This window comes from Watersipora subatra, chromosome 4 (assembly GCF_963576615.1).
Source record: "Watersipora subatra chromosome 4, tzWatSuba1.1, whole genome shotgun sequence".
NCBI classification, from domain to species: Eukaryota; Metazoa; Bryozoa; class Gymnolaemata; order Cheilostomatida; family Watersiporidae; genus Watersipora; species Watersipora subatra.
In genome coordinates, this window is record NC_088711.1 from 24330839 (window position 1) to 24358765 (window position 27927).

General features: G+C 35.5%; 1 protein-coding gene across 1 annotated transcript; it reads left to right on the forward strand.

Annotated features, from left to right (window-relative positions):
• The first annotated feature begins 497 nt into the window (after window positions 1-497).
• On the forward strand, window positions 498-27927 carry LOC137394073 (E3 ubiquitin-protein ligase rnf213-alpha-like). Its single transcript, XM_068080792.1, is given in 15 exon segments — window positions 498-567; window positions 776-945; window positions 1044-1148; window positions 7583-7744; window positions 10801-10997; window positions 11292-11523; window positions 11712-11900; window positions 12529-12761; window positions 13900-13974; window positions 14059-14131; window positions 15848-16041; window positions 16576-16758; window positions 16870-17067; window positions 25917-26988; window positions 27838-27927. Coding segments are annotated over 15 exon segments (3243 nt in total).

Genomic DNA, 27927 nt, shown 5'->3' on the forward strand with positions numbered 1-27927 from the left:
ATGAAATTGGACACATATTGAATGTGCTAGCTTCTTTCTTTTTTCTAAGGGGACTTTCCTCGATGAAGCTCCCAATGACCAACAATTTGCTTCATTTTCTGAGATTTAGAGGTTTTAAACTACAATGATAACTGGATATTTACTGACTAGTACCATCCTAATTTTCCCATTTTACTGATTAAATTTAGTTACTTCCATCACTTTGTACAGTCATTGTAAAATCTATACTTGAGTTTCAGCAGCTTTTTATGTGTATTCTTATGCCATTCTGTCAAACTCATGATTCTGAAATACAAGTATATAGCTCATCTGATGAAGTTTTCCGTTAACACTGGGCATCAATTGATGATATTAATTGCCTCGGCCATCTTTTTTCTTCACACTTGAAATAGCTTGAATACAAAAGTGTCCATTTGTGAAATTTTATAACAGCGATTTTAGGATAGTAAGCTGTTGCTTGTTTGTTTCTTTTTCTATCTTACAGACATTCTGATGAAATGATCAGTAAGCTCAAAAAAGCAGGACTTGGTTACAATGTCGGTGAAGCTGACACCCAAGATATGTTTGGTAATCTTTAAATTAACTTGTTACGAATCTTGCAAGTCTGTTCCTTTAGAAGCATTCTACCATTTTAAACACACTTCTAGTCTTTATGTCTGACTATTTCAAGCACACTTCTTAGTCTTTATAACTGTACCATTTCAAGCATATAACTGTACACATTTCAATCTGATTGTATTCCATCACTTTTTCATCAATTTGCTTTTGCTTACAGGGCAAATCCCAATGAGACATCTGGTATACAGAGTTCAGCCGCTTTCACAAAGTCTGCTGCCTCTCGTCTGGGACTTTGGGACTCTTAAGTCAAAAGCACAGGAAATTGTCCCTGGCCGTTCTCGAGGAAGTACTGAGAATGCCTACATCAAAATGATGATAGTGAAAGTTGTTAGTTGAATACCATAACCTACATGAACGAGCAAAGTTTACATTTTGATTTTTTGTGCGCCTATCGGTTGTGTAATTCGTGGTGTATTTTTCAACAGAACGAAGGCAATGATGTGAAATCTTCCCACCTAAGCTTTCGTCATCACACCGCAACAGTTGCTGACATGATCTGCACTACTCAGTCATTTATGCGTGAACAGAAGGTATATTACCACTAGGTATAGGCTGCGAGTGATTCACTACTCAGTCATTTATGCGTGAACAGAAGGTATATTACCACTAGGTATAGGCTGCTAGTGACTCACTACTCAGTCATTTATGGGTGAACAGAAGGTATATTACCACTAGGTATAGGCTGCGAGTGAATCAATACTCAGTCATTTATGCGTGAACAGAAGGTATATTACCACTAGGTATAGGCTGCTAGTGACTCACTACTCAGTCATTTATGGGTGAACAGAAGGTATATTACCACTAGGTATAGGCTGCGAGTGAATCAATACTCAGTCATTTATGCATGAACAGAAGATATATTACTACTAGGTATAGGCTGCGAGTGATTCACTACTCAGTCATTTATGGGTGAACAGAAGGTATATTACCACTAGGTATAGGCTGCTAGTGATTCACTACTCAGTCATTTATGCGTGAAAAGAAGGTATATTACCACTAGGTATAGGCTGCGAGTGATTCACTACTCAGTCATTTATGCGTGAACAGAAGGTATATTACCACTAGGTATAGGCTGCTAGTGACTCACTACTCAGTCATTTATGGGTGAACAGAAGGTATATTACCACTAGGTATAGGCTGCGAGTGAATCAATACTCAGTCATTTATGCGTGAACAGAAGGTATATTACCACTAGGTATAGGCTGCTAGTGACTCACTACTCAGTCATTTATGGGTGAACAGAAGGTATATTACCACTAGGTATAGGCTGCGAGTGAATCAATACTCAGTCATTTATGCATGAACAGAAGATATATTACTACTAGGTATAGGCTGCGAGTGATTCACTACTCAGTCATTTATGCATGAACAGAAGGTATATTACCACTAGGTATAGGCTGCTAGTGACTCACTACTCAGTCATTTATGGGTGAACAGAAGGTACCCTAGGACACTTAAGTATTCGCGGCATCTAACTTTCGCGTTTTCGCGGAGTCATCATCACGCGAAAAATTCATGCACGAAACTAAACTATCATAACGAACGAGCGAAAATTCGAAATTAAATAGCTATGTTCTACACAGGCCTGTATTCACTGGTTGCAAGTTGGGGGGCTAATGTTAGACGACTAGTTATGAACATCTGGGGTGTGGAGAAGGAGGGGGGGTGCTGTAAGCTCCCAACAGGTTTCTCTTATGTAGGGCCTCAGCCGGGCCTCTCACGTGAAGTTTTAAAAAGTTTTATTGGCAAGTATCAACATTTTTCTATTTTTTGAGATTTGCTTTGTTTTAGCTGATGTGACTGACAAAACGTTTTAAAATTAAAACAGGCAAAACTTGTATGCAGTTAAAAAGCTCAGAAAGAAGCCATCTTTTTCTTTTAAGCGTTTTAACAAAAATCATTTTTGCCGATTTTATTTCAAGTTCATTAAGTAGGATATGGGCAAGCAGATGTTTGCTAAAACTTGATATTTTGCAAACCTTTATAAAAGTCGTTAACAAGAATATTTTGCCGCTGATGAAGATAATAATGACGGCTAAGAACTACTAATAGTTGATGTTTGTATCTATGGCTTCGAAAAAAGTGATATTCTACAGCGATAAAAACCTTTCTATAGCCGTTGGACTATGAAATTCCTAAAAAGTTGGGGCGTCTTAGCCGGCCAGCTGTCCAAGGGAATACGGCCCTGTAGTTCATTGATATCCACAACAAAATCGTGATATTAGAAATGCAGATAATTTTGTGTGTGAATGAGCTCATTGGGAAATTTCTAGTAAATTCGTTAATACACCGAATGAGCAGCATGGCAAAGCAAATTAAGATAACATGTTTTTTTGGAAAAGCCAAGACAAACGAAGAAGATGATGATATCAGTTTAGTCACCGAATTTGTAACTGATGAGGATGAAAGTCTGGTAGGTGAAGTCATACAATTAAATAATACTTATTGTAGTGATGAATTTCACTGCCAACCAAAAACGATAACAACCCTCACTAGGTCCAACCATGTTATACAGTTCTGGTTGTGTGTTGGTTGTTATCTATTTTCTTTTTTATGAGACATGTACTGTGTTTGATTTTTTTAAATTTGAAATATTGTGAACTCAAAACGTGCCATGGCCATCGCTTGCTATAAATACTTGAGATCTAATATTGGTACCATATCGGTCACGACGGAAAGGACCGAGACGTCATTGATAGTCCAAGAAACAAATGGCAGCAAGCGATCACGTTGAATTATTGATTTCTGCCATACATTTATACCTGCGGGTTACAAATACAAACTAGTCGCAAATATAAAAACTTTTTTTACTAGAGGACCGGACCTGAGGAATCTAATTTGTTTGTTCCACTGTATTTATTTTCACATCACTATATTTTCGCACTCATCAGAGCTGCGAAATTAAGTTGCAGCGAAATTTTACTCTGTGTGCTACTCACGAAACTAAATACTAGCGAAATATAAGTGTCCTAGGGTATATTACCACTAGGTATAGGCTGCGAGTGAATCAATACTCAGTCATTTATGCGTGAACAGAAGGTATATTACCACTAGGTATAGGCTGCTAGTGACTCACTACTCAGTCATTTATGCGTGAACAGAAGGTATATTCCACTAGGTATAGGCTGCTAGTGATTCACTACTCAGTCATTTATGCATGAACAGAAGGTATATTACCACTAGGTATAGGCTGCTAGTGATTCACTACTCAGTCATTTATGCGTGAACAGAAGGTATATTACCACTAGGTATAGGCTGCTAGTGATTCACTACTCAGTCATTTATGCGTGAACAGAAGGTATATTACCACTAGGTATTATACCTAGTGGTAATATAATACACCTGCTGCCTATAATAGGCAGCAGGTGATTCACTACTCAGTCATTTATGCGTGAGTGGTCATAACTCATCTCATAACTAGTGTCAAGCTGTGATCAATGCTTTAAAAATGCAATTGATTTCTCGGGGATCATATTGGAAAGTTTCCATTATTCATAAATACAACCAACTGTTTGTAACATTCTTTGTTTTTTAAAAACTGAAGGAAAATAATCATCATGGTTCACTTATAGCTGTAGGTCAGAGAGTATTACTCATGTCATCAGTACTGTACACTTATAGCTATAGGTCAGGGAGTAGTACTCATGTCATCAGTACTGTACACTTATAGCTATAGGTCAGAGAGTATTACTCATGCCATCAGTACTGTACACTTATAGCTGCAGGTCAGAGGGTATTACTCATGTCATCAGTACTGTACACTTATAACTGTAGGTCAGAGAGTATTACTCATGTCATCAGTACTGTTCACTTATAGCTATAGGTCAGAGAGTATTACTCATGTCATCAGTACTGTACACTTATAGCTGTAGGTCAGAGAGTATTACTCATGTCATCAGTACTGTACACTTATAGCTGTAGGTCAGAGAGTATTACTCATATCATCAGTACTGTACACTTATGGCTATAGGTCAGAGAGTATTACTCATGTCATCAGTACTGTTCACTTATAGCTATAGGTCAGAGGGTATTACTCATGTCATCAGTACTGTACACTTATAACTGTAGGTCAGAGAGTATTACTCATGTCATCAGTACTGTTCATTTATAGCTATAGGTCAGAGAGTATTACTTATGTCATCAGTACTGTTCACTTATAGCTATAGGTCAGAGAGTAGTACTCATGTCATCAGTACTGTACACTTATAGCTGTAGGTCAGAGAGTATTACTCATGTCATCAGTACTATACACTTATAGCTGTAGGTCAGAGAGTATTACTCATGTCATCAGTACTGTACACTTATAACTGTAGGTCAGAGAGTATTACTCATATCATCAGTACTGTTCACTTATAGCTATAGGTCAGAGAGTATTACTCATATCATCAGTACTGTACACTTATAGCTGTAGGTGAGAGAGCATTACTCATATCATGAGTACTGTACACTTATAGCTGTAGGTCAGAGAGTATTACTCAAGTCATCAGTACTGTACACTTATAGCCGTAGGTCAGAGAGTATTACTCAAGTCATCAGTACTGTACACTTATAGCTATACCTCAGCGAGTATTACTCATATCATCAGTACTGTTCACTTATAGCTATAGGTCAGAGAGTATTACTATTATATAGGTATATTATATTAGTATTATATAGGTCAGAGAGTATTACTCATGTCATCAGTACTGTTCACTTATGGCTATAGGTCAGAGAGTATTACTCATCATCATTACTGTTCACTTATAGCTATAGGTCAGAGAGCATTATTCATATCATCAGTACTGTACACTTATAGCTGTAGGTCAGAGAGTATTACTCAAGTCATCAGTACTGTTCACATATAGCTGTAGGTCAGAGAGTATTACTCATATCATCAGTACTGTACACTTATATCTGTAGGTCAGAGAGTATTACTCATCATCAGTACTGTACACTTATAGCTATAGGTCAGAGAGTATTACTCATGTCATCAGTACTGTACAGTTATAGCTATACCTCAGAGAGTATTACTCATATCATCAGTACTGTACACTTATAGCTATAGGTCAGAGAGTATTACTATTATATAGGTCTATTATATTAGTATTATATAGGTCAGAGAGTATTACTCATGCCATCAGTACTGTTCACTTATAGGTATATGTCAGAGAGTATTACTCATCATCATTACTGTTCACTTATAGCTATAGGTCAGAGAGTATTACTCATATCATCAGTACTGTACACTTATAGCTGTAGGTCAGAGAGCATTACTCATATCATCAGTACTGTACACTTATAGCTGTAGGTCAGAGAGTATTACTCATGTCATCACACCTGTTCACTTATAGCTATAGGTCAGAGAGTATTATTCATGTCATCAGTACTGTACACTTATAGCTATAGGTCAGAGAGTATTACTCATATCATCAGTACTGTACACTTATAGCTGTAGGTCAGAGAGTATTACTCATATCATCAGTACTGTACACTTATAGCTATAGCTCAGAGAAAATTACTCATGTCATCAGTACTGTACACTTATAGCTATAGGTCAGAGAGTATTACTCATATCATCAGTACTGTACACTTATAGCTATATGTCAGAGAGTATTACTCATATCATCAGTACTGTTCACTTATTGCTATAGGTCAGAGAGGATTACTCATGTCATCAGTACTGTACACTTATAGCTATAGTGTACAGTACTGATGACGTGTACAGTACAGTAATACGCTCTTTTGTCAGAGAGTATTACTCATCATCATTACTGTTCACTTATAGCTATATGTCAGAGAGTATTACTCATATCATCAGTACTGTACACTTATAGCTGTAGCTCAGAGAGTATTACTCATATCATCAGTACTGTACACTTATAGCTATAGGTCAGAGAGTATTACTCATGTCATCAGTACTGTTCACTTATAGCTATAGGTCAGAGAGTATTACTCATCATCAGTACTGTTCACTTATAGCTATATGTCAGAGAGTATTACTCATATCATCAGTACTGTACACTTATAGCTGTAGCTCAGAGAGTATTACTCATATCATCAGTACTGTACACTTATAGCTATAGGTCAGAGAGTATTACTCATGTCATCAGTACTGTACACTTATAGCTATAGTTCAGAGAGTATTATTCATGTCATCAGTACTGTACACTTATAGCTATAGGTCAGAGAGTATTACTCATATCATCAGTACTTTACACTTACAGCTATAGGTCAGAGAGTATTACTCATGTCATCAGTACTGTTCACTTATAGCTATAGGTCAGAGAGTATTATTCATATCATCAGTACTGTTCACTTATAGCTATAGGTCAGAGAGTATTACTCATCATCAGTACTGTTCACTTATAGCTATATGTCAGAGAGTATTACTCATATCATCAGTACTGTACACTTATAGCTGTAGCTCAGAGAGTATTACTCATATCATCAGTACTGTACACTTATTGCTATAGGTCAGAGAGTATTACTCATGTCATCAGTACTGTACATTTATAGCTATAGGTCAGAGAGTATTATTCATGTCATCAGTACTGTACACTTATAGCTATAGGTCAGAGAGTATTACTCATATCATCAGTACTTTACACTTATAGCTATAGGTCAGAGAGTATTACTCATGTCATCAGTACTGTTCACTTATAGCTATAGGTCAGAGAGTATTACTCATATCATCAGTACTTTACACTTATAGCTATAGGTCAGAGAGTATTACTCATATCATCAGTACTTTACACTTATAGCTATAGGTCAGAGAGTATTACTCATATCATCAGTACTGTTCACTTATGGCTATAGGTCAGAGAGTATTAATCATATCATCAGTACTGTTCACTTATAGCTATAGGTCAGAGAACATTACTCATGTCCTCAGTACTGTTCACTTATATCAGACATGGTCTTTTATGGTCAGAGAACGTGTTGTCAGAACTGTTTATTTATTTATACCTGTTCTACCATTTTCTAGGATGAGTGCAGCTTTGTGAGCTTGCGCGATGTTCAGCGGTTGCTAACTGTCACTAACTGGTTCCATCAGCAATGCGACTACCTGTTCCCTGCTATTGACAGCCACGATGGCAAAAGTTCAATTGATGACTTTGAAGCTGAGGTCATAAATGGTGAACCGGAAGTGACCCAATCTGTCTCTTTTGGTCCAAAAGTATATTCTCCTCCATCTATCCATGTGTTTTAATGAGATACTAGCTGTACTATCCAGCTTTGCTTGGGTAATAAAAAAGTCCTTGGACAGAAAATTTATTTGCATTTGACATATAACTACGTTTGCCATTCTAACTTTTAAACTACATATCACGAGAGAAGTGTTTTGTGTAGTTGAAATAAATTAAGAGAGGAATAAAAACATTTTTAAAGGCTTTCAAATATTGTCAAACAACTGTAACTTTCAAACTTCATATCATGAAGAAAATGCTTTGTACAGGTTGAATAAATTTTGAAAAAAACATGAAATGATTGTAAATGGGTTTAAAGGTAGATGTGAAATAATCAGCAAGTGGTAGCTAAATTAAGTCTGTTGTTCTATGATTACCATAAAAGATGATTTGGTAATGATCCGATTAATACGAACTAAGAAAACAAAATACAAATCCTGGGTTTGTTGAATTGATATTAAGAATTTTTTGCATAAAAGTGTGTGTGTGCACGCGCCTGTGTGTAAAAAGGTTACTGTTCCAGCAGTAGCTATCCATTAAAATTTTGAATACGACTATAGTGCTACCTCTCGACAGAGGTACAATGTAAAAATGGGATATCGGACTGTCTTTATCTGACCAAACAGTGAGAGAATGTAGAGGCCATTCCTACTCAAGATACTACAATTGTCCATGTGAAAAGTATTGACCTTCACCGTGATTTAGCGATTAAACCTTACGAAAAACCGGAGATAGAAGTACACGAAAACGCAAAAATGCATCGTGTTTTATAGAGGTAATAGAAATCATAGAGTTTCAAATAATATGTCCTTTAGCGTGCGCGTACACTATATGGTATATGATAATTTCTTTGATCAATATTGCAATATTTTGCAAAGCTTGCAAACCAGGTTGTTGCTTATAACCACCACATAGCTTCAGTGTATGTAGTGGTTATAATCTGCAATACACTGTAATGTTATAATGTATCATTACAGTTTATTGCTGTACGTCGCGAAGGAGTTCTTACTTTCAAGGTAGACGTGTATAACATAAAAGTTGAATTTAACTTACATGAATTTAGCTTACTAAACACACACACTTAAAGCTAAGTTTTAGTATATGTTTCCAACTACTTTACTGAACTCCAACTTTTTCGTTTCTAAAATTTCATCACCTGTCGGTTTCCTGCTGCATTTTCGTTTAAAATTTTAGCCGATCTCATTAAACCCTCTTTCAACCTAATTTGACAATAAAGCCCGAGTGATGCTTTTATCGAAAATGTTTTATTTAATAGTAAGAAGTTGATTTTGGCTAGCAGGCTAAGGAAAAATGTCTTACCATTGACCCTCTGTTCAAAGGGGTCACAACTCCAATTTTACTACTAGTTTTAAAAGAAAAATATTACCGCTTTTCGCACAAGGAATGCTGAACTGAGAGAAATCTATTGACGTATTTCTTTCAAGCGTTGTGAGAAGGTTTTCGTCAAACCGCATATCGGCATCGTTATTATTTCGATGCAATAAGCACACCAACTTCCAAATTTGTATTTTGGGCAGTCTTTTGTTGAATTCATATGGCAAAATGGGATTTGTATAGTGTGGATGGATAACCATTGTGTTCCATTTTGTAAGGGAAAAAAATCGTATAACAGGGACATCGTAGCCCGAGGACGCACTGTACTCATACTGATGTAACCCCATCTATGTTAGTGACCATTTGGCTGCTCTTGGTTGTTTGTTATCACTAACATAACTCATTTATTCTAATCTAAGTTTGGATAAAGTCAATAATGTCAAATTTCATGCGGGATTATGCTTGAAATTACTTCCTTTTAAAGGTTAACAGAAAACATATTCTTTTGTTCTATGCTTACCATATATATTTTTATTTGCTAAAATTGATGGTCTCAATTGTTGAAGCAAAAACAGAATGTTCCAGATGCTTTTTGAAAGCTGTAGGCGATTGAGATCTGCAGTTGTTTGGTTTTTTTCATTTATAAACTTGCTGTGATTTTATTTTTTTAAAGGGTTCATTATTCAAATTACAATACAGTAGAACCTCGGTTTTCGAACGACTCGTAGTTCGAACAAAAATCGGAGTTCGAACACCGGTACGACGCGTGAGGGTGGGATGCTGAGCGACGTACGGGTGTAGATCGCTCTCCCCGTGACCAACTGTTGTCACATTGTCCGAGATTAAACAAATTTGTAGCAAATGGGCCGAGTTACAGAATTTCGTTGAACTCCACCACCCCGATAAAGCTGCAGCCACTAGAGTCATCAATGACTTCAACGACACTATCATGAACCACTTCCGAAAAGTGCTAAAAAGAAGGCAGAAGCAAGTGTCATTGGATAGATATTTTAAGAGAAAAGAACGTCCAGTAGCCGAGTAAAAAATCCTATTCATAATTCTTTTCTTTATCCTCTTTTTTAATTTTTACACGTTCATGTTAGCGTAATCTTTCGTATGGAAAATTACCATAACGCGAACGTACGATTAGCCTGGGTTACATTTATGTTTATGTTATTTGTGTCTTTGCCATTTTGCTTAACATTTTCTGAGATATACATTGCTTTTTATGTGTTGGTCAGCATTTTAATGCGCAATTTCATGCATAAAATAATGTATAAAATACTAAAGAGGTAAACATTTAGGGTGTTGGAACGGTTTAAAACTTATATATATTAATTCTAATGGGAAAACCTGTTTCGGATCTCGAACAACTCGGTTTTCGACCAACCTTCTGGAACGGATTGTGTTCGAGAACCGAAGTTGCACTGTATTACACATAATTTCTGTTAGTTGTTGATCACTAACCTGATTGATGGAAAGCGATTTCTGGTGTTATTAGCATAAGATCTATGATAATTCACAGTGTCTATGATTGGCCAGCCACGTAACTGTTTCAAGATCTTTCACCTTTCAACATTCTTTTAATTTTGGATTGAGTTTTACCTGTTCAGTCCTTGCAGTTGCTAGCAGCAGAGCATTTATACTTTTTTGTTTACTCAATTTGTTTTTGTTATCATAGCAAGACTATGCTATACGGAGCCTTCTCTTGGCTCTAGGAGTCTGCTATGTGGCCAGACTTGAAGAGCCTACTAGACTTGCCTATGCCGAGTGTATTCGTCATCATTTGAATTTCCTAGCTGGGGCTGGCCATCCATCAGGGCGAGGTGACTGAAACCAGATTGATGGTGTGCGATATTTCTTCAAACAGATAGAGCTGTGCGTAATATAAATTGTTTCACTATATTTGGTTCTTTTTCAGAATTGTGTTTTTTTATATACATAATTGAGTTATCACATTGCCACTGTTGCACTTCACAAATTAAACAAAAGCACTTTAAATGTTACACATTTCATCTCGCCTTGCTCTTTTCCTTTGCTATTTTATGAATAACTTCATTTTAAATTAAACCAGATTTTCTGTTCTTTTGTAATATTACTACTTAGCAATTATAGCTGACGCCACAGTTTCTTTTGCTTAAACTGAACCTCAGCTCAATTGCTTTATTTTAGCTGCCAGAACTTGTTCATTGATGAAGTTGTGCGTTGTGGAAAGCATAAGAACATAGCGAAGAACAAGGCTCTCAAGGAGAATGTCTTCATGATGATCGTCTGTATTGAGAACAGAATTCCTCTCTTCCTTGTGGGAAAACCTGGCAGCTCAAAGTCCTTGTCCAAGGCGATGGTTGTTGATGCGATGAAAGGAAAGAGTTCAGAAAGTGAGCTGTTCAAGAGGATGAAGCAGGTGATTATCTTATTAAGACTCCCTCTCATGAGCTTATTGTAAGTCTTGTAATAACCATGTAAAGCTTTAAAGTTTCAGTTTTGCAATATATTATGTGTTTGATTTGAATGTAGGCATTTTATATTGCTCACTGTACTTGTAATGTATTAGCATATTAACATATATAAACATATACATGTATATTGTAGACCCATATGGTTTCCTTCCAATGCAGCAAGCATGCTACTCCCGAGGGAATTATCAATGTTTTCAACCTCTGCGCCAACTTCCAGAAAGGGCAAAAAGACTTGGACTCATTCGTTTCCATCGTAATTCTGGATGAAGTTGGACTGGCAGAGGACTCGGAAAACATGCCTCTTAAGGTTTCTTCTAGTCTAGTTATTTTTTTGCTACAAAATTCCTGCTAAGATTAAATAAAAGTTGATTGTGTTTATGGACTGCTATACTATTTAAACATGTTCTCCCCCACTCATTTTGTTTGTAGCGGATTTATGCCGTTCACTGTTACACTTTATAAAGATTGTGTACTGTGTACACATTGTATTTTAGGGAGATCTGTAGCAAATCATCAGATGTCACTGTAAATAGCTTCATAGATCCTCTTGCTCATGGCTATCTCGATATCTGCACTAAAAAGAAACCAGATGAAAGAGCGCTTACGGAATTCATTGGTCTCCGTGATTTCTACAGGGTTGCATACATTATAAACTCATGCCATGATCGGCATATCTCCATGTATATTATTATCATTGCTGATCACGCGTAATGTAAATATCCTTTACTCGGTTTTATCAGCACTGAGCTGAAAGCAAGTGTTGAGCGCAACTGTTTCATTCACATCATATTCCTGAATACCGAGCCAGGAAAAATGTGTTCATCAATCGACTTAATGATTCCATTAATATTCTGTTTATAGTGGTGCTGTCTGCTCATGGTCAACCTTAAATACCTGCACAACAAATCCTTTTGTTGTATTTATGTTATTTTCCTTGTAATCTTATGAAGATGGTGGTGAACTTTTCAAACTTGAAAGGGCCACTAAACAGAAATCAATTGGAGCACAGCATTCGGCGTAATTTTGGAGGTTTTGATCCAGAAAAGTTTGACCCTATGGAGGTTTTTAAACAGCATTGCACAGGTTGGAATGCTTTACCTCCTTCAGATGGCTCTCGACCACCCATAGATCCTGTTGGTCTCATTCAATCCAGTCTAACTGGAGAGGATACCTCTATAAAAGGGTGAGTGCACATGCACAAAGTGCGGATGTGCACGGGTTTCATCCACAGAGTGCTGAAATTCTCGCATATGCCGTTTCTATCTGTTATGTCTCTAAGTTTATAATCATTTAGTATTTTTGGTAAATTTTTTTGTCTAATGCTATTGCCTTTCTAAAGTTCTTCTGTTTGCTCTTTTAGGTTAAAGAGCAAACCATTTTTTTAATGATTTGTAGTAATTCAGATTGGTCATGCTTTGTGTTATAATTCTGTTTTATCTCTAATTTTTCATATAGGCATGAGTACATACACCGAACCACGCCATACGATATTAATTCATTCTGGTGTTGGCATCGTAAGGCGAGAATGTCATATAGAGTGGTCTAAAAACCATAGTAATTATTTAATGCAATATTCTTATGGAAAAAACTTTTGGTAAAACATCAAACTTTTATACACGTACTGTACATATTAGAAATTAGTAACAAAATAATATATTAAATTTAGTAATTCTAGTTACCTACAGTAACTTTAGTGTATTTAGTGGTTATGATCTGCTTACGATTATGATTTTTACTTTTTTCTTTAACGCCGTGATCAATCTTAACATCAATGGCTAATTAATTAAAGTTATATATGTGATTATAAACACCTAATGAATTACAGTTTATTGTAAATATTATATTAAATGCTAAAATGTGCAATAAATTTTCACGTTCGCGTATGTTTTGCTAAATTTACTAAACACGAGGAATGCTGAACTGAGAGATAGACCAAGCATCGTATTTCTTTCAGGCGTTGTAAGAAGGTTCTCGGCGAATAGCATATTAGCATTTCTGCTATTTCGAAGTATTCAGCACACCAACTGCCAAATTTGAATTTTGAGAGACATTTTGCTGATGTTGCATGACAGAAACATGCCATATCGAGGTGATAAAAAAAGCATTGTTTCCACATCGTAAGGCGAAAAATCTGCACAAAAAAGTGGGTCGTAACCCGGTGGTGCACTGTACTTAACTAATTGGTAATTGTACCCTAAAATATGTTTTACAACTAAATTGTTCAATATTATGTTTCTTAAAGTATTTAAATGAATCGTACTGTTGGGAACATATTTTTTTGATCTATTTATGACCTAATTTTTTACATATTATTGTTTTAGTATGAAGAGTCGTTACCTCCTGATATTAACAGAAAGCCTCGGCGTTCTCAGCATTATTCTGGATGAGTTTCATTTGCAACGCGAAAGGTCGAGCAAATCAATTAAGTTGACAAGCGCTGGTAAAAAGAAAAAGCTGCGGAGACAAGACTCCACTCAAAGACATGCGACTGCGCGTCAAGATCCAGAGGTGGTGTTTGGTAGCAAGTTCCCAGATGACGTGACGTATACTCAGGTACGTTGTTACATATACTCAGGTACGTTGTTACATATACTCAGATACGTTGTTACATATACTCAGGTATGTTGTTACATATACTCAGGTACGTTGCTACATATACTCAGGTACGTTGTTACATATACTCAGGTACGTTGTTACATATACTCAGGTACGTTGTTACATATACTCAGGTACGTTGTTCCATATACTCAGGTACGTTGTTACATATACTCGTTGTTACATATACTAGTTCACTTATAGCTATAGGTCAGAGAGTATTACTCATATCATCAGTACTGTACACTTATAGCTGTAGCTCAGAGAGTATTACTCATATCATCAGTACTGTTCACTTATAGCTATAGGTCAGAGAGTATTACTCATGTCATCAGTACTGTTCACTTATAGCTATAGGTCAGAGAGTATTACTCATATCATCAGTACTGTTCACTTATAGCTATAGGTCAGAGAGTATTACTCATATCATCAGTACTGTACACTTATAGCTATAGGTCAGAGAGTATTATTCATGTCATCAGTACTGTACACTTATAGCTATAGGTCAGAGAGTATTATTCATGTCATCAGTACTGTACACTTATAGCTATAGGTCAGAGAGTATTACTCATATCATCAGTACTGTACACTTATAGCTATAGGTCAGAGAGTATTATTCATGTCATCAGTACTGTTCACTTATAGCTATAGGTCAGAGGGCATTACTCATGTCCTCAGTGCTGTTCACTTATATCAGACATGGTCTTTTATGGTCAGAGAACGTGTTGTCAGAACTGTTTATTTATTTATACCTGTTCTACCATTTTCTAGGATGAGTGCAGCTTTGTGAGCTTGCGCGATGTTCAGCGTTGTTACATATACTCAGGTATGTTGTTATATATACTCAGGTACGTTGTTACATATACTCAGGTATGTTGTTACATATACTCAGGTACGTTGTTACATATACTTTCACGCTTTGCATTCTTTTGACTAGTCAGAGAAGCGCCTGATCACTAAATGCCTTTAGTAGCTTTTTATGTTGTCTTTATACCTGATGCAATATAGATGCATATATAGATGCATGAATCCCTTTTAAACAGTTTGCAATTCAATTAAGAAATATTTGCCCATTGAGATGTTTAAAATATGTGTAGTAATTGTTGAGCTGTTTTTTTTTTGTTTAACAGTGTTGGGTTGCCAATGCTAGTTTATACTGCCTTGTGTACATTTTAAGGGTCTTGGATATTTGGGTTTGTAAGTTCTGAAGCTTTTTTCAATATTTACACAGGAAACATGCTTTATGTTCAGTAAATGCTAAAAAAGACAATATAAGCTGGCTCGTAATTCTTTTCACCACTTGTCATACTTTTTAAAAACTGGTGATTGTCTCTAAATAAAGAAAAATTATTCAATCATTTGTAGTATTTTTCCACTTTCTTCTGAACTCCTAGTATATCTTCATTCCTTTTTTAGTCAGAAAATCAAACTTACACAGCAAGTCTATAAGCCCTTTTAACCATCATCCACCGCTTCCTCTACAGCTGCACGCTGGAGTGATAATCTTATCATTCCACATTTGAAAAATTCCAAGTGGAGACTATTTTTGTGTAATCTTGTCTTTCAATTTCTCGTCTATAAAGATACCAAATAGAAATAGCTTTAGTACAAGTAGTAAACTATCAATGTCTTGTAATAGATTGCCCTCAACTTCTCAAGCCTTACCTTTCTTAGGTGTGTCACAACATCTACAGGATAAAGACTTGCATGGACATAGGAAGGCCAGTGATTCTTCTCAACCTTGATGACCTTTATGAGAGTTTGTACGATGCACTCAACCAGTACTTCTCTACTTGGGGAGACAGGAAGTTTGTTGACATCGGACTTGGAACTCATCGAGTGAAAACTTTTGTCCATGATGATTTTAGGTGCTTACGAAATAGCCCTAATCAATCAGTTACATCTACAATCAGTTAATCTTTTGTCTTTGTCTATGTTGGTGTTCTAAAGATTTGTTGTCTTGATATGTGTGCTCTAAACACATAGTGCATCTATGTTTGTTATGAAAATGTGTTGTGTTTATATGTTTGTTATGAAAATGTGTTGTGTTTATATGTTTGTTCTGAAATTGTGGTGTGTCTATATGCCTGTTCTGAAGACCGGTTGTATTTATGTCTGTTTGAAAAAAATGGTGTGTCTATATGTCGGTTCTAAAGACGTAGCGTGTTTATATGCCTGCTTGTGTCTATTTCTGGTCTAAAGACTTGTTGTGTGTAAATGACATTATGGCAAATGCCAAATGGCATTATGCTTTTGTACAGATTTTAAATGCACCTTTCTAAAGCTATTGCAGTTTTTGTAAAAACTGTTATAGTGATGTATATTAAATTTGTTTTACAAAAACTATTGTCTTAGCTAGTTACAATATTATTTCTGCTTTTAACTATTATCTCGTGTTAAAGGCTGGTTGTCATTGCCGACAAGAACAAGGTGCACTCCCAGTTTCCTATTCCTCTCATCAACCGGCTTGAGAAGCACTATGTCTCAGCCACTTCTCTGCTGACCGCTGAGCAGAAGGATGTGAAGAAGAAGCTGGAGGAATGGTCTCGGCTATTTGTCACCCCATCCCTTTCACAAGGATTCGGGTATGCTGTGTATTAATTACCGTTTCAGATATTACATTGGTGCATCTCCAAAGAATGTCGTTACCATCAATTATCTAGTCATGTTGTTTTAACCAAAGTGTTTTCATGCAGGAATGTATGTCCACCAGCCTGTCAGTCTTACGGTTTAGAGCTTCATAAGCCTTTCAAACTCCCGTGTCTCCAGCACTACATTGGCCCTTGCTGTAAACACAAGGTTACAGATGTTAGTGAAAGATGCTGTCCTTGTTGTGGGGTTCTAATAGCTGCAGATTATGAGTGGATTGTTGATACATTAGCCTTAGAGAACAGGTTAGTTGATTTACACCGTTGATAAGTACTAACCCTGGCTTCACGTTGCAGAAACTACCAAAAATTCTAAAAATGTAAGAGTTCAAATGTTGTAGACTTTTTTCATAGCTTTTTTTCATACTTTAGAAAGCATTCTAAGTGATTTCAGATTCCTTGAATAAGACACACTAGAATTGAGTTGAAATAGCTCCTAGGTAGCATAGAAGTTGCTTTGATTGAAGTTGCTAGGCCATCAATGCGTGACTTTTGCAAGTAAAACAAGTTATTGTTTTCAGTTGTACTTTTGCTATGAAATTATATGTTCTTGTTAATTATTGTGTTTATTTCATAATGAAATTTGTTGTAATTTAGATTACAGAACAGCAACTAAAAGGGATATGTGGTAATTTTAATAAAAAAATTTAATTTATTCCAAAAACACAAAACACTTCTCTCATGATATGTAGTTTGAAAGTTAGAATGTCAAATGTTGTTATAATTATGTTAAATACAAATCCATTTTCTGTCCAAAGACTTTTTATTTCCCCAGGCAACGCCGGGTAGCACAGTTAGTGACTACATAAAAGTAAGAGTAATTATAAACCAATTATACTTACAGAAGTAAAATTGGTTTTTAATTACTGTATAAATTATAATTACTGTATAAATTATAATTATTGTAAAAAGGGTAGTTACTGAAGTATTATTGGTTTGCATCAACAACTTTTCTCTTTTTTTATCACTTTCACTCATTTTATGGCCCAAGATTGCGGAAATTTTACAATAATTTAAGATGAGCACATATCTTCGACATCCATTTACACCAATTTGTTCATATTTCTAGTCAGCAAGGTTTATTTTGATAAGTAAAACTGTCTCTCAGGTACAATAATAATCTCCCTTATTTATTATTACATCAGTTTTTACTAAAAGTTTAGATTTTAACTTTATTGATCTACATGATTTATATCATGTAGTTGCTCTAAGAATATATATGAATATTATGTTGATATTAATGCTGAATGAAAATAAATTTTCAATCCAAAAACTTTTTTACTACTTGTGCAACGCCGGGCATTCAACTAGTTTGTTAAGAAAACAAAAACTTGAAGCTACAAGAATCATAGAGCAAATAATTTAATCCTACGTAATAGACTCCTACAGATGATGGTACAGCAATTAAAATTCTATAAATGTAAACTCGTGCAAGAAGCCATTGGAAAATTTAAAGACCCGTCACTTCTTTAAAACCTAAATTCAGGCATTACTGGTTAACATTCTAATATTTTTATATAAAATTAAACTTAATATTAGACCTAATATTAAAATTTAAAAGAGCAAAATAAAAAAACCTGAAATAATAATATTGATAGTTACTAACTTGCTATTTCTTGCAGTTAGTAGAAAGAAACAGCTTGAGTCGTTACAGTAAGAGTACAAATAGGTGTTTTTGTTGCGCTCATGAGATGCAAAGCAACAAAAAAAAACAGGCATCATCATTTCTGTATGTCACTGTAAATAGAATCATGGCTGTTTGGCTCATAACCGCTTTGGCACATTTCAAAGAAAAAATCATAATGACAGAATAGGACTGAAATCATGTGAAGACATCAAATATAATTTCATGCCTTATCACGAAAACTAACCACACCTGCTTGCAAGGATAAAGCAATTATGTTGAGTGGACAAAATCCATTAATAGTTAGTTATATGCGTGGTCTGCAGCTTGTGCACCAGTGAAATATGTGTAGAGGGGTATAAACAAAAAAGTGTTGAGGTGAAAAGAATAATCCAACTCTTTAAAATAAACTGTAGGAATTAAATCTACTAATAACAGAACTGACCAAAGTTTTTTGGAAACTACACACTTTCTAGCTCTTGGCATTACTAGAGGGTTTATAGTAAAGAACTTTTATTTTACTATGTAGTTTTTATTATAACAGTAGACTATATAACTTAGAAGTATGGTGACTGATAATACAAAGTTATGTAGTTGAACAACTTGCTAATTATGCTTAGTAGGTATATGTACTTATGTAAAATCAACATGTAAAAGTATTGGCCTTCCCTACGCTAATAGAATCTAAGCAGAAATTTGATTTGGGTCAGCACTACACACCATAATAGAAAAGATTGCAAAAGGATTTATCATCAAAAATATCTCAGTTTACATTAACTTTATTGTCAGCTGAATGAAGTTGCCATGCGCTGAAATTTTCAATACAGAAAGTAGCAACAACAAACTTAGTTAGTTCAACTTTTGCAGAAGCAAAGACATATGGTAGTTTTTGCAATAGCCAGATTTAACAGTAATAATCCAAGCCGCACAATAGATTAGATGTATGTGATAGTTTTTACATAATCAACTAACGGATGAACTTCGTTTTAACTTCTTGATAGAAAAGTAGCACAAAAAGCAGTTTTAATTATTACATCTGTTGAACTAATATAACATGTAAAACAGAAATTATCTTCTTTGCTAGTTTATCCTTTTAGAGGAAAGATGATCTTAAAGTTTCAATTCAAAACAAATAAGGATATCAAGCACAATGACTGAACTGCATTTTATACACTGGTAATATGTGTTAAATAAAGCTCAGTCATTTATTGATTGGTAAGCAAATAGACATAAAGATTAAACTAAATAAAAACAAGAATTAAGTAACAATAATAACGATGATGCTTGCAATATTTTGTGTATGAAAAAAACTAAAACCTTCTCATCTATCTTGGCTTCATGAATCAGTTTACAATCAAAAACTTCACTCAATAAAAACTACCAAACAGACACCGAGGTTGTACCATTTCGTACGGTCGATGCTTGTTCCTTAACTGAAACAGTTCATACACACAAAGACTAACTTACCTCCTCAAGCTTTGAACTTGCACTTGAAGCACTTGAAAGATGTTTCTAGAAGTTGATCAGACTTTGCAAAAGAACTGAAGCGGCTGACAATGTCTCTGAGGACCACCAACAGGCAACAGCTCAGTGTGGTAGTTGTAAGTTCACTGGGGGAGCAGATGAGTTGAGCATCATAAGCTTTTTAGCTTGTCAAATGAGAGTTGCTTTATGTTAGATGGGTGGTCTCTTCATTCTACTTCAGGGATTTTGCTCTCCTAGAACAGGAATGGTCAAAAACAGGATGAGCGAGGTGACCTGGCAAGAGTGCATAAGCCTGAAACTGGCAAGTTATGATAAACAAATTACAAACACAAGAAGTAATACATGACAAAAGGATATCTACTAGAATGCTATTTTTTGTGCCAAATAAGAGTATAGTGAAATATAGAATTGTAGAACAGTCTCAACTTCACCTCCTTCATTATTACAATTGTATAAATTTGAACCCAATATATTTTGAGAACTATTTATAAAACTCACTTTCTGTTATTACACTCTGTAAAAAGCATAAACAGAGCAGCGCGGAGTCTAATTCACTGTTCATGTAAAATCAAATCAGTAGCAAACTAGTTTGACTACATCAAAGCATAAGTTCATGTCAAATGATAACAAATCAAATAATTTGCCTGATGAGCGTAATTTAAATTCCAAATCACTCAATAAATATTGTGAAGTATTTAATAAATTATTGGTTTTAGAAATATCTACAGTAAGAAGCAAAGCAGGCTTTTGACAAAATAAGGTTATTACCATAAGTTTTTTCTCTTCATCAGTTAATTGAACACTGAAATATATAAAGTACTGCATGAAAGTGTAGTAAAGCTATAAATTAGAAGAGTTCTTTCGTAGAACAAACTCAATGAAAGGCTGGTGACTTTGAAAATGACTATGGGGAAGCAACTCCATGGAGTAGGCCAGACTTTATAGTATTTTTCATGCTACTATTCCTTCGTTGAGGTATTCTTCACAGAAAAGCGTAATGAACCAATAGCAGATTGAGGCAAGCGAGCTGCAATGCAAAAATTTATCTCACAAAATAAGGTGGACAAAATTATTTTATTTGTATAAATCTCAAAGTATGTTGTCATCTGTTTGTTCAGATGTCTGCCTGTCCAGTCACAGCTATTAAAATTTTGGAACGAAAAGCTCACTTCGTGCTGGAATTGAACTCTCTAAGATTGCGACTTCAACTGTTTAATGACACATTTATCCACTGAGCTACACAGCATTCGTTATTATTATATACCGCATATACGATACACGAGTTATTATGCCTTATAATAAAATATTCTTTGCGTAATTTTATGAAACACGAACTTTTTCGTCCTCGCCATAGTAGGGCGAATTTGTTTTCTGCTATACATTATCAACAATAAATTCTCTCAAAATTAAAATTTGGTGATTGTTTTACTGATTACCACTAGACAACAAAAAGTTGATATGCTATTTGGCAACTCAGTTCTCAGTTCAGCATTATTCTTTATGGCAAAAACTATTCGCAAACAGATAAGTGATAAAATTTTAGTTAAAACTTTGAAGTCTACTAAAATGCATACTAAAACCTCCTTCAAGTATGTGTTTAGTAAGCTAAATTCATTTGCATGCAGTACATTGTAATGTTACATTTTCTTACACATCATAACTGAAAAAATCCATTAAAGTTATTGTAGGCAGCTACTAAAAATCAGCTTATAAACAGTGAGAGGTAACGTAGTTTTCTACTACTTGCCATTAGCCTGACACAATGCCAATGGCTAACTTGAGTAAGCTTACTGATATGAACAAGCATTAAATTATGATGCGTAGTAATGGAGAACGGTAGCATATTTTCACCCACACAGCGACATATGTTGCTAAATGAATCCATCAATCTTGCGTAGTTTAATTGGTAAGGTATTGGCCTGGTGAATGGGAGGTTCTGAGATCAAATCTTCTATGATACAGATTCTTCATTCCAATATTTTAATATCTATAGTTGGACAAACCACACACCCGAACACACACACGCACGCACGCACGCATGCACACACACACACACATTCACGCGCATGCTCACACGCAAGCTCACACGCATGCTCACTCGCACGCTTACACGCACGCTCGCACGCACACTCACATGCATGCTCACACACACGCTCACACACATTCATACTAGAGCGCTATGGCGTTCAATTAGAGGTTTTACGATAAATATAAATATATACCGTAAAACTCTAATTGAATGCCATTGCACTCAATTTTTTATTCCTCCTTATTTAGTGGCGTCCAAATAGAGGCTGGCGTTGGATTTTTCAATTGGCTTGTCATAATTTTGGGAAAATAAATTTGGCCCTTTTACGGGCGAAGCGAATGTTGCCTATATTTTGCTCCATTTTATTGGTGGAGCAATATTAAACCTTTTGGATGCAATAAATCTGCTAACTTGCCTCCAACTTGTCAAACATCTCTTAATAAATATGTATTGAAAAACTAAGAAATATCTCTACTAGTTGATATCTAATAATAATTGCTTGCAACTAACCTGCGATGATATTATAGCCTGTGTCCAGCTTTGCAATTTGTTCGAGCTTTCAATTTTTTTTTCAAATTTGAAAACATATTTTTATTTTATATCTATTCAAAAATGTTGCATAAAACCTCATTGCACTCATTGATATGTTTAAGTTAAAAACAAGAGGTAAAAGCCAAAACACAGAGATATACTCAAAACAAAATGATTGACTTGACAGTGACATTATTTGGCACCAAAACAAAAATTGTAGAAGTAATAAGCGTAGCACACACAGAGCTATGTGTCAAATAGTTCAGCATGAAGTTGTTTGAAACTTTATTCCATAGAAACTGGCATTATTTACAGAAGTCGAGCATGATACATTCCCTAAAGAGTATAAAATACTTAAAAATAAAGATTTGGAGAGAGGATGAAAAGAGTGAGCAAGCATGAGAGCATAACAGGAAGGTTAACATTCAGTAGAACAGCCGCAGTGTCATCAGACTCCGAATGAAACGTAGAAGCTTGAATTATATCTTTTGTTGGGAATGAGTCTGAAAATGTAAGCTACATATAGTAAAAAGAGTCGAGATTGGGAAATCTTTCAAATTACTTTTTGAAAGACTTAACACTGAATTTTACATACATCAAGAGAATAAGACAAAAGGATGATTTAAACTTAGCCCTTTTTTGCTTAATAAAATATGTGAACAATGGAAAAGAAAATCTGTAGATAAAACAAACTTCTCATACTCCACCATGGTACAGAAATTTTTCAATATATGTATCTGCAGAACAGCATGGTTTTGACATAGCTTTATCTTATTTGTAATTACAATTTTATTATAGAGCCAATAAAAACTACAAAACATGGTTTACAAATTGGTTTTATATGTTTTGATAAGTTGGAAAACAACCACAAATCTTTTCGTTGTATTTAATACTAGCGGAATGCCCGGCATTGTATGGGTACTAAAAAACAGCTTATTAACAGTGGCAGGAATTTGCAAGTAGTCATCGACCTATGACCGCATTTGGTTTTGACCGGCCAATAGTAACACGATTTGGGCGTAAGTCGATTCTATATATTCTGTAAATTCTGATCTAATTCAAATGAATTTAGCTCACTAACCACATACTTAAAGGAAGTTTTAGTATGTATTTAAATAAAATTCAAACTTTTAACTAAGGTTTTATCATTCATCTGTTTGCGAACCCGTTTTTACTATAACGGATAACGCTGAGCTCACCATGATGAGCAACGTATACCTCTTAATTACGTATATAATCACTACAAAAATCGCCAAATTTTAATTTTGAGAGAAATTATTGTTGATAGCTTGTGGCAGAAAAAATTCGCCTTAACAAAAACGAAAAAGCTTAACGAATGTCTTTGTCAATGCTAGATATTAATTGCTATAGCTGAACAGACTAAATAACAGAAAACACACAAAAAGTAAGCCATATATATATATATAGATATATATATAAATTGGGAAGTCAAATAGTTTACTTATCTTTCAGCTACTGTCAGTTTCCTGCTGGCGCATTCTTCAGGCTGTAAGCTTCAATGAGGCTTCAAACTTCAATTGAAGTTGAAGCTTACAGCCTGAAGAATGCGCCAGCAGGAAACTGACAGTAGCTGAAAGATAAGTAAACTATTTGACTTCCCAATTTATACTGCTCCATCCTATGTTGAGCACTCTGATTTTAGCTTCAAGTAGGATACATTTGAATATATATATATATATATATATATATATATATATATATATATATATATATATATATATATATATATACAATAAAGTATAGGCTAAAAGTCAGCATAAAGTGCTCGATACTAAAGTAGAGCTTACTATAAATTTGGTAAGAAATTTATTAAAATTTGACTAAGCAAAAAATTACTAAAAGTTTCGTATTACACAAAAGGTGTGTAACACTCATCAGATAAAATGCTTAGTGAGGACTATACACAAGATTCTGCATTAGCTGGTAAGCTGAAATAAAAGCTCAGGTATTAAAAGCTAGATGGATAAGATCTATTATGTAATGCTATTTCGTAAAAGGTGTTTCTTAGCATGTCTACATGTAGATATAAGTTCACTACGTTTGTTAAGAGTTGCCTTCCCAGGTCTGTAAATGATGAAATATTTTTCTAATGTACATAATCTGCACTTTCCGGTGCTTTTAGAGTATGGCTTGGCGTGTGATAAAATCTTCCAGGCTATGTTGTAGTCAGCGCCGCTTTCCTTGAGTTCCCATATGTGGCTGCTTAGCTCGGTAGAGTAGCGTTTAGAAATGTCCTTGAATGTGGATTTGTGAAGGTTATATCTAGTTTTGAAGCTGTTTTCGGTTAGCCCTACATATGTGGCTGCAGGTTTATTGTTATCAGTGGTAGTTACGCTTGCCTGGTATATCACTGATTTTGCTAAGCACTTGTCTGGTAATGGGCAGGTGTTCTTATTCCTGCAATTGCAGCCAGGATTAGTTGTTTCTTGATGGTTCAGTGACAGCAGCCTCTGATTGTGAGAGTTGATAGCCTGTTTCACATTGTTCATGCAGCTATAGCTTAATTTTATAATACTTCTGTTAAAGATTTTGTGTAGCTTGTGGTCAGTAGAGAATTCTTCATCGATTAATTTAAAGAAAGTTTTCCCGATGTTGGTGTGTACGGTGTTGCTGTAAGGGGGGTTATACCAGATTATGTTTCTTTTTCTTTGTCTATGTCTAGCCTTTAGTGGTGTAGCTTTAGGTGAAGAGAATTCTAGCTTGTGTTGGTATCCGCTTTTTTTTAAGGCTTCCTGATAAATAGGTGCAGCTTTGCTGAAGGCATTTCCATCTGATGAAATTTCTGAGAGTCTTTTGTTGATTGCCAGTGGTATATTTTTAATGATGTTAGGCGGGTGGTTTGAATCTTTGTGAACATAGGTAATGGTGGTGTTTGGCTTGGTGTAGGGCTCATACTTCCCGTTTTCTAGGTTTAGGGTTACGTCTAGAAAATTTACTATCTTCCTGTTGGCTTCTATTAGTATTCTTAGATCATGTGAGCTAAAGATAGCGCACAGGTCTTTCTTGATGTTGTCAACTTGGCGGGGGGTTGCGTTTAAAGCTCCCAGACCATCGTCTCTATATAGTCCAAATTTGTTATTGTATTTTTTTAGATATTTGGTACAATATGTATGCGCCTACTAGCTCACATGTTTCAGCACCATCAAAACATCCCATAGTTACATCAAAGAGATTTTGGGAAGTTTTCTTACCCCATGGCTGTCCATTATTATACAAGATTGACTTTTTGGTGTGTAGTATTATTGCCTTATCTCTTTCTGTGATGGTGGTGTAACCAGCGGCAAATTCCAGAGCAGACAGAAGTAGTTTTTCTGATATAGAAGGATAGAATTCGATGACGTCAAAGCTGATGAATGTGTGTTTGCTCTTGTTGGGGATTTCCTTGAACCACTGCAATGCATGCAGTGCAACTGCAGATGCATTGCAGTGGTTCAAGGAAATCCCCAACAAGAGCAAACACACATTCATCAGCTTTGACGTCATCGAATTCTATCCTTCTATATCAGAAAAACTACTTCTGTCTGCTCTGGAATTTGCCGCTGGTTACACCACCATCACAGAAAGAGATAAGGCAATAATACTACACACCAAAAAGTCAATCTTGTATAATAATGGACAGCCATGGGGTAAGAAAACTTCCCAAAATCTCTTTGATGTAACTATGGGATGTTTTGATGGTGCTGAAACATGTGAGCTAGTAGGCGCATACATATTGTACCAAATATCTAAAAAATACAATAACAAATTTGGACTATATAGAGACGATGGTCTGGGAGCTTTAAACGCAACCCCCCGCCAAGTTGACAACATCAAGAAAGACCTGTGCGCTATCTTTAGCTCACATGATCTAAGAATACTAATAGAAGCCAACAGGAAGATAGTAAATTTTCTAGACGTAACCCTAAACCTAGAAAACGGGAAGTATGAGCCCTACACCAAGCCAAACACCACCATTACCTATGTTCACAAAGATTCAAACCACCCGCCTAACATCATTAAAAATATACCACTGGCAATCAACAAAAGACTCTCAGAAATTTCATCAGATGGAAATGCCTTCAGCAAAGCTGCACCTATTTATCAGGAAGCCTTAAAAAAAAGCGGATACCAACACAAGCTAGAATTCTCTTCACCTAAAGCTACACCACTAAAGGCTAGACATAGACAAAGAAAAAGAAACATAATCTGGTATAACCCCCCTTACAGCAACACCGTACACACCAACATCGGGAAAACTTTCTTTAAATTAATCGATGAAGAATTCTCTACTGACCACAAGCTACACAAAATCTTTAACAGAAGTATTATAAAATTAAGCTATAGCTGCATGAACAATGTGAAACAGGCTATCAACTCTCACAATCAGAGGCTGCTGTCACTGAACCATCAAGAAACAACTAATCCTGGCTGCAATTGCAGGAATAAGAACACCTGCCCATTACCAGACAAGTGCTTAGCAAAATCAGTGATATACCAGGCAAGCGTAACTACCACTGATAACAATAAACCTGCAGCCACATATGTAGGGCTAACCGAAAACAGCTTCAAAACTAGATATAACCTTCACAAATCCACATTCAAGGACATTTCTAAACGCTACTCTACCGAGCTAAGCAGCCACATATGGGAACTCAAGGAAAGCGGCGCTGACTACAACATAGCCTGGAAGATTTTATCACACGCCAAGCCATACTCTAAAAGCACCGGAAAGTGCAGATTATGTACATTAGAAAAATATTTCACCATTTACAGACCTGAGAAGGCAACTCTTAACAAACGTAGTGAACTTATATCTACATGTAGACATGCTAAGAAACACCTTTTACGAAATAGCATTACATAATAGATCTTATCCATCTAGCTTTTAATACCTGAGCTTTTATTTCAGCTTACCAGCTAATGCAGAATCTTGTGTATAGTCCTCACTAAGCATTTTATCTGATGAGTGTTACACACCTTTTGTGTAATACGAAACTTTTAGTAATTTTTTGCTTAGTCAAATTTTAATAAATTTCTTACCAAATTTATATATATATATATATATATATATGTATATATGCAACTCACCTGAGTTGATTGCTGTCGGTATCTGGACAAGCCACATTTAATGCGCCGGTGTTATTGCGCCCAGTGCCCTAATGACTACTGGCATTAAATTTGTTCTTACATCCCAGCATTCGTCATTCTCTTCTCCAAGAAGGAGATATTTCTCTACCTTTTCTTTTTCTTTGCTGGCTATATTGTAGTCATTGGGTACTGCTATATCTATTACAGTAGCCCTCTTGCTCTCCTCATCCACCACCACTATATCTGGTTGGTTTGCTAGGACATGCTTGTCAGTCCGGATGTAGAAGTCCTAGAGGATTTTAGCGTGGTCATTTACCAGGAGCTTCCCACCAGTGTTGTGGTTTATTAA